This window comes from Plectropomus leopardus, chromosome 1, assembly GCF_008729295.1.
Source record: "Plectropomus leopardus isolate mb chromosome 1, YSFRI_Pleo_2.0, whole genome shotgun sequence".
In the NCBI taxonomy this organism is placed as follows: Eukaryota; Metazoa; Chordata; class Actinopteri; order Perciformes; family Serranidae; genus Plectropomus; species Plectropomus leopardus.
Window position 1 is genome coordinate 304,155 of NC_056463.1, and position 9,229 is coordinate 313,383.

Sequence of the window (9,229 nt, forward strand, 5' to 3'; positions counted from 1 at the left end):
TATCTTTATCACAAACAAAAAACCTTACATGTAACATTGTCATAACTAATTCATTTGAAAATGTGTAACAATAAAAGTCCAGAACTGTTTAATAGCTTGCTACGCTTTTCCACGTCAATATTTATGTCAATGGAAAACTTCTTTCCATCTCTGCTCTCTGGCTATTGAAACTCTGACCTCTAACCTGTAACTTTTAACTATGACCTCGTTACTATTGGTTACCAATAATTTATTGGCAAGGACAATGTTGGTGTTTGTGCTACACATTTTTAGATGTGATGTGTACTGTTCTGCTCTAGCCCTGCACAAGTTATAAGTCTTTCTGAAGAAGAACAAAAATGAAAGAAATTGTAAATTCAAGCAGTAGTGATCATGCAGATTGACAGTTCAAAACTGTCCCATCAATGAGTGTCCTGACAGCTAATATGACTTGAAGCTTGCAGCTCTTAATTTGATCAGAGTACAAATTAAGTGAACCAGAACTAAGAGGCAACACTAAATCTATTTGATCCCCTAGTTCTGATCATATGAAACAAACTGGTGGTGTTAAAGTGAAGATAGTCAGCAGTCAATCCAAGTCCAATTTTCAGGCCATGCTGGTACACCAGAGTATGACATGCACATGTACAACAGCATTTTCACCACCTCAGACTTTTCATTCATTAGCCATAACCACTTGGGTTACTCTTGGGTGTCGCAGGGACTCTCTTGCTGTAAGGCAACAGGGGTAACCACTACACCTTAAGATTAAAAAACCACACAGTCAAACTCACCTCACCAAGCAAGGTATATGTGAAGTTAGCATGAAGAACACCCAGAAATTAAATACTGAAGGTCAAAAAATTTACCTTGAATTTCTGAAGCTCTGTAGGAGGCTAAAGGGCCATTAGGAGCTGTTATAGGCTTATGACAGTGTCACATGAATTTAAATGTCACAGCTAATTAAAAGACGCACAGATCAGAGGAGGAGCAATGCTATCGATGATGTGAGTATTCACAGACATACAACAGTACACACAATGAGAAAAAAAACTTCATTCCCATCATAGTGACATGATATCATAAAGATTCATCACACCACTCATCTGGTTTCCATCAAAACACAACCCAAAACTGCACTATACCTGTCAGAACCAGTGGAGAGTCAACTCCTGTATCATATACGAAACATCCACACACAAGGGAAATATAAAATACTTTCATCAGTTTGTATGGTAAAAAATAATATCTACCTTTGGTAAAAAAAGTGAAAATAAATGATGATAGCACAACCAAGAACCTGTGAGAACACTGATTCCCAAATCTTAAGTTTACCCGGAGTCATAATTACAGAGCAGGAGAATACACAACTGTACACACATATGAGTAAAATACCTTTTGACTTTAGTTAGAAGTCCTTCTCTTTTTAGCCAGTGACACATAAAATCCGATGGAAACCAAAAAAAGCCTGTTGGCATGCCAGCCCTAAGTACCAGGACATGATTAAAAGAAAATGTTTGGAAAACACCTGAACATGCTATATACAACCTCAGAAACCTCCACAAAAAAAGTGAAATGGGAAGTTGGTACAAAGGTGTCCCTCAGTGGTCTGTGTAAGTGTGTGTGCCAGGGTTTACCTTAGTGATGAGGATGCGGTAATGCTCAAGCAGGTCGTGGTTGTCGTGGCAACCAGCCAGCAGCTGCCAGACTTCAGCTCTGAGTGGCTCAGGAATGCCACTGCGCACCAACGAGGGCAAACCCTTCGGACGAGTGGACAGGTTCCCATGCCTGATGCACAACATGTAGGGGTAATCCATTACTTTATTATATCACTTAATCCAATTCAGCCACTTTAAATATTAATGAAAAGTGCAGCTGGACAGATTTGATCATTGTTTTTATGAGCAGTGACAGCATAAAGACAAACTGAGTCAATCAAGTGCAGAGTGACACACCTGTCACACTGAGGTATTCATGCTGCACTAAACATGAATACTACTTTTTCTTAATAACAAAGTTGTCATTAATTATAGTATAATTACCAAAATTCTTTTATATTTTTTCCTTACTATTCTGGTCGAGCTAATTGGGCTGATTGAACACCCAGTTACCTATTTATACTGGTACACACATTTACAACGGGAGCTGCCCAGTACAACCAGACTGCTGCTATGGTTCTACTTCAAGCAACTCTAGATTCACTGCCTCGTTCAAACACAATGAAATTACAGTATTAACTTCAGTATTGAGCACAGTACTACCTACTCTATTAAATGTCATATTATTGAGTGCAGTAATAATGTAACTACTATACTAACTACAGTACCAACTATAATACTGTAGTGAATTAGAATATTAACTGCAGTGCTGCCGTGCTATGAGAGTTCTCCCACATGAGAAAATGTCTTGCGTTTTTGAAAACACACTGCCTCAGCTCTTTTTAATGATGCTTGAAATCTCATCATAATGCATTTATTGAAGCCATATAAAAGCAATTCCCCCAATAAACTACTTCACTTCATTGTGCTGATGCAACAGCAGGAAAACAGGCTGTGAAATGATACAAAAAGCCAGAAACATCTTTCATCTCTCATTCAGTTAATCATGCCCCACCTAAAGCTGCATGTAACAACGCTGGTTGTTGTAAAAGCACAGTGTTAGAAAAATGACAGTATGTGTTATAGTAGGTTAAATTAATGGCTGTATCTGAAGGGAACGATTTTCCATACTAAGAGAGATGGTAAAACAGTCAAAGGACCCCGGCTCTGAACTGTAAATCAGTGTGTATGTGGCACGGTGGGCCCAATTCACCTTTCAGCATCTGTGTCTCGTGTCACAGTATTTTTGCACAAGACAAAGAGCTAAAATCCATGTTTGGTGTAATTGCATTTATAACCCCCATGGTATATTGACACTAGTTCATCCTCCATTTTACATTTACACTCAGTTTCTTATGCTCTATCCAGTTCTAAGTTACTGCTGCAGTGATTTATTCACAAGTTACTTGCATAAATCACAGATCTTCTTGGGCACTGTTTGAGTATAGTGCCTCTTAAAGTCCAGATTAACCCTTGTAGTTCATATCCCCAGCCTTAACTTGCACCTATTTAACAATATTTACCAAAAAATACAGAAAAATTATTCATTTGTATTGTCATATCATAATATAATCATGTTTTCTTCCTGTAAAACAAAATATGATGCAAACTGACACTGACTCAAAAAAAACTAAGTTAGCTAGCTAGGAACATTATTTTACGTCAGTGTCTTTGTTTCCCCACAATACCATGGTTTATTGGACCTATGGCTAGAATTTCTTGCCCTTGAGAAGAGGTATCTGTGGCCACCATATATATAACCTGCCACCAGAAGAGCCAATAGCAAAATTTACTTGTAACAGCTTTGGTTTCAACCAGTAGAGGGCAGTCGCCAAACAGATTTATCATACGATATGCAGAAATCAAATATTTCGCACTAAAAGGTCAAGATTTCAACTTGAATCCATCCCATACACCAAGAAATACCCATATGCATTCGTTTCCAGCTGGAAAAAAAGTGGTTTAGGGATTAAGTTACTCTTAAAAGTCACTGTTTTTCACCTTAAAATTGACCACGTTTCTCTAAATTTAGATAAACATGGTATGGTATTTGCTTGTTCAGATATGTATTGAATGTTCCTAATGCTTGATTTTTATGAGTATTAAGTATTTTCGGTAAAGCTGAAAACATTTAAATCTCCACTGAAATTAAAAAAGTAAATCTAAAATGTGGCTTTTGAACAATAGAATTTTATTCAAGGGGAAAATTGACTCAGTACATTACCACATTCTCCACATCTATATCCACCCGCCTCCATTTCTTCACTATTCACCTCTAAACTCCCTATTTTAAATAGGCAGCTTCTCTTTCTATCCCATTATTTTTATATTGTCCAACTACATACAAATCCATAACTCTATTTTTCACTCTATCCTGTATTGCTGGATAGAGAGAACATTTAATTTAATCTAAATTTTAATCATAATCAATTTCCAAATTTCTAAGTCTTTCTTTCTCTTTTGAAGGCTTACCATCTGGTGAGGATTCCTCCCCAGGACTCCAGGATTTTCTCAGGACAGTCTTTGGAAACGTCTCCTGTTCCACTGGAGATTTCACTGTCGCTATCTATGGCAAACACAAACACAGACATTAACAGATATTTAGCATAAACAGATCATCCTTGATATCTGCAACCCTTGTGAACATCAGCATACAGTGTTCAGACCACCACCTTGTTGAGGAGGCCTTTAACTTTGTCAAAGAGCAAATAGTTGTCTTTGTGTCTAAGCAGTTGGTCAAACAGGGCTTATGCAGATCTTTAAGATTAGATTGGCAGCTATACGAGGGCCATCAGTCTGTTGGAATAAGATATATACATCTCAATGTCTTTTTTTATGTATGTATGTCAGAGAGCCATAATCTGCACAGCACACTCTAAAATCTGTTAATATTGATGCCACTCAGTCAAATGGAGGAAAAGTGCCTGTACAGTGCCTACACTTTCCATTATTGCTGTTCTTCTGTCTGGTGGTTCGTGAGGCAGACAAGAGGCAATCAGCACAGTGAACCACTTGTGTTTAGATGCAGAGGCACTAATTGACTGTCTGTCCCACTCTGCTGCTGGAGAGATGAACTGATCACTACACAGAAACCACCCACTGGAAGAAGCACACACACGGTCCACACAGAGCTTTACATGTTACATCCAGCACATAGTACACAATGAGAATGAAAATAAAAGTGAAATACATATGAAAAAAAAACACAATGGTGGCGTGAACTACTCAGAGCATTATAATAAGTTTCACTGAACAAAACTGAGCAGCAACAGCCCTCAAAAGTCTTTGAAGACATCATTTAGTCTCCCTGAAGCCTTTACTAAGACTTTGGCATTAAATAATGAGTGAAGACATTTTCTTCTGGAACATGCAGCCACTATGCTCAATGCACTGCTGTTTCTATACATCCTTACAGCCTCAGCAGGAGCTTTTCAGGTCTTTATAAATGCTTGATGAGCCCTTTCAAATGGTTTGGCCCCCAGCACAAAGCTGCTGCCTCTGTCCTCAGATTGGTTGAGGCCACGTGGCGAGGAAGCGTGAGTCCAAAGCCATTGCCAACTTACCAGGTGATGAAAGAAACGGTGAGGATGAGGGCCATTACTGTTGCCTTTTAATCTGGAGAGGGGCTGTGCATTTACTATAGGATTACTTTCAAACTGGATCTCTCTGATGTTAAAGCCACTAGTAGATTGGTTTTGTCTACACTAAAGTGAGCAGAAGTTCCCTGCTTGCGGCATGAAGATGTTCAACATCTCATATTTCACAGTACCTTATTTCAGTGTTCTTTAAGTTATAGCATTTAATTGTAAATTTAATGTCCTTTACTGAGTCTGGCAATTATTTTTCAAACATCACTTCTTATGTGACAGCAGTGTACTGAATCAGTCAAGCTCTTCTTGTCTTATTGTGTTGCATTATGCAGATATAAGACGATTCCAGTCATAAATCACAAAGAGTGGCTGCATGTACAGTATATGTGCATGTGTTTGATCACAGTCGGTGTGAGTGTATATGAAACCAGAACATAGAGTGCACACACGAATTGTGCCCCTACATGTATACAAAAAAGGGTAACAAAAACACAATATGTAACAACCACAAAGCCTTGGAGTGAATGGAAAGGAAAACAGAAAAAAAAATATGTCAGCTTCAGGCCTATTTTTCACATTACAGCTTTCAAGAAGAAGAAAAAAAACATCCACATGAATTGAATGTGTGTGTGTATGTGTGTGTGTCACAGCGGTGGTATCTACACTGGGAGTGTATTCATTTCTGTACACAATGAGGCTGACCCCCAGCTCCACGGCCCTGAGCGCCTCCAATTTTCAGCTCTGGGGAGGAAAGGGGCGTTATAGAAAAAGCTCTCTGAATAGCTCCTTCAGTGCCAGTTGAAAGCCGTCAGCTCCAGCCTTGGTGGCTGACTCGTGACTTTGGGTGACAATTTTTGCCTCCCACTCTGTTAACACATTTTAGTGCTTCAAGATGAAAAAAGTAGAGGACTGTTGACAGTGGCAGAGAAGACAGAGTAGCAACACATTAGGGTGAAGAGTATCTTCCAATGTTAGATGTTCCCATGTTGCAGTATCACAATTTAAGATGACATTTTTACAAAAAGTTTTGAATTCATTTTGAATAAGGGGTGCCTTTAAAGTCTATGTTTTGTTCATTCACGTCCAAATGGACTGTGCTTTGACCTTAGTATTGGAACAATTTTTAGGCTTTTGTTACCTGTTTAAAATGTCATGTTTCCAAGGTAGGTGTGATTCAATAACCTGCGTAGTATAGAGCTTTTTCTTTGTATAAACATTTATTTAAAATAAAGGATACTGCCTTTTAAATATTTTAGTTTATATGATAATCTACATTAAATTAATTTAGCTGCTACGAAACAATAATCCACACACTGTGAAATTTGGAGGAAAAACCAAGGCCCCCAGGAAGTGAGCTGGGGTTTGAAGCCAGTTTTCTTAATGGACAAACAATGAAATTACAACTCCTGAGTCCATCATGTGATGCCATTGGGCTCAAAAATACTTTTTCCTTAGGAGCACATTGTGACATTGACATCTGTAAGTCAGTGGATACTTTTTTTGGGTGCTACAATCCCCGCAAAATGACTCTTTTCACTATCATCTAAATCCATTTGGTCTAATTACATTAGCTAAGTCTATATGAAGATCAAATCATTTTAATCCCAATTCAAGTTATTGAGGCACTAAACTGGAATTGTAAGTCTCTAGTGTGCCTGCTGTATGGGCTCATTGATGCTGAGGCAGCACCAATCATCTGGGTAGTTTTATAAGGGGTAGTTGAGCATTTTTGGCCTCATGCGCAACTGAGCAGCTGTCATAGGAAAGAACAAGTCCGATCTCCAACGCTGTATCCAGGTCTCTTATGAGGTGACACAGGGATGCATGTAAGTATGCATGTAAATACACACACAAAATTAACATAAAAGTGTACACCTTTATCCAAAACAACATCATAAAGCATGCAGCCTGAACTGCGGCCAGGTGTAATCTGCGACACCTGCACAACTGAGCCAGTGGTCAGGTGGAAATGCCAGCCCTGTTTATATTAGTGGACTGAAACTGGGTCATGTTTGTTAGCTACTGGAGTCTAACAGCCAGTGTTGGTGATTTTAATGTTAATGCCATTTGGCCTTTATCCCTCTGACGTGGCTGCCATTATTATTTTTTTTACAAAATTATTTTTGGGGCTTTTTATTTTATTGGATAGTTTAGGCGTGAAAGGGAGGAGAGCGAGGGGATGCCATCTAGCAAAGGGCCAAGGCCAGAATCGAATCCCTGGCTGCTGCGGCACGGATACAACCTCTGCACATGGGGCCAAAGGTGCTCTGTGGCTTCCATTATTGACAGGAAAATATCCACTCTGCTCTGGTTTCTTACCTCAACTGGTCATGGTCATATTAAATTCAGTGTCTGTTTGGGGTTTTTTTTCGTATTTTTCTGTAATATTGTTGTCACATTTCAAATCTGACTGGCTAGGATGTTCATTGGTCCGCTCGACTGACAAAGGCTGATCTTTTCACCCAAAAAGGTTGTGAAGGGGATGTTAAATTGTAGTTTGACGCTGCAGTGTTGTAGTGCTATGAGCCAACAAGTCCTAACAGGACTGAGCCAGGCTTCACACAAAACCGCTCACACTTGATGCACAGGAGTACACACAGCCATGCATTATCACACAAATAGCTGTCCCATGTAATACACACACCCACAGAATCAGTTGTAAAACACACAGAAAATGTGCCTTTCTTTTCACACATATGCGCCCACACTCAATGTCCTTACCCATGATCTATACACATTACTTTTATCACATGCCTTGCCATACTCACTTACACATGACCAACATAAACACATGTTCAAACACAAACGTACATACATCCCTGCCCCTGATGTTTATGTGCCTAAACAAAATGAAACTTCACTGTTGATTCATGTCAGCCAATGAACAGCACATTTGCGCTTTTGACAATTCATTGCTACCAAAAAAAAACAAAACAGAGTAGGTGTGTGTTGGTAGCCTCGATTTCAGACTGAATATCTGGACGCATGATCTCATTTAGATGAGGGGTTCATGCCACTCCGCAAAAAAAAACTGCTGGATATGTGGAATGTAAAGTAAATGCTCCCTCTGACAAGCTATTTGTGGTAAAGCAATTATTTTCTTTTTTGTGCCTGTGAATGTTCCTAGAAGCATCTCGTTTCTCTCTGATATTACAGGCAGTGAGAGATACAGGGGTGCAGCACTACACAATGTAAGGTCACATTTTTCAATCACGCCAGATTTGGAAGACAAATTATGCAAGCACGCATGCGTGTGTGATATGTGAGTGTATATTTGGGGAAAGGCATTCTGCTGAGGAATTCTGGCATCTTATCAACGATGTACAGAGACAGAGAAGCCGAATTGGCTTTTGAAAGATTTGAAGAATTTGCATCATTGGTGATTATGTGATGTGACTTAGTATATATTGTATTTGATTAACTCAACTAAAAGTAAAAGGGGTAGAAAACAAGCAACTGAGGAGAGAGAGAGAGAGAGAGAGAGAGAGCGAAAGAGAGAGAGAGAGAGAGAAAGAGGAAAAGAGAGAGTGTGAGAGAGAGAGAGATGAGAAACATGCATACCTTCATCAGCCTCCTCTTCCTCAGTGGGCGAGGCCAGTCGTCCTTCATTGCTTCTCTCCGCCTCCCTCTGAAGACTCACCACCTCATACACAGCATCGCTCTGACCCATCCTCTCTGGTGCCTGCTGCACACACACACAAACACTTACATTTAGACATTATATTATTATATTATCCAAAAGTTGAAATAATTTATAAATCTAAAATGGTTTGGTCATTAATCTGAAAGAATAATACGTCAATGATGCAAACTTAGATATATATCATGTAAGACATTATGAGTTAACCCAGAGATGCTTTTTAATGCAAAATCATTCTCTTTCATTAGATACAACATGTGAGCAGTAATTCAAAGACAAATGGACTCAAACAGCTACAGTACATCAGCTCCAGGAGACAATCACATGCTACAGGGGCTCAAGAGGCTCAATTGATGCTCAATGATGAGCTTTAAACACTTTTACATATACAGATGACTGATCCCTTCAAACACAGGAAAGCT

At 39.1% G+C, this 9,229-nt stretch overlaps 1 protein-coding gene across 1 annotated transcript; it reads right to left on the reverse strand.

Annotated features, from left to right (window-relative positions):
* Window positions 1–681: 681 nt before the first annotated feature.
* Window positions 682–8,849, reverse strand: LOC121943528 (rab GTPase-activating protein 1-like). Its single transcript, XM_042487059.1, has 4 exons — window positions 8,729–8,849; window positions 4,050–4,143; window positions 1,617–1,767; window positions 682–711 (listed from the first exon to the last, which is right to left on the reverse strand). Exons 1-4 carry the CDS (start codon window positions 8,835–8,837, stop codon window positions 682–684), a joined length of 384 nt encoding a protein of 127 aa, XP_042342993.1. The 5' UTR covers window positions 8,838–8,849.
* Between the last annotated feature and the right edge of the window lie 380 nt (window positions 8,850–9,229).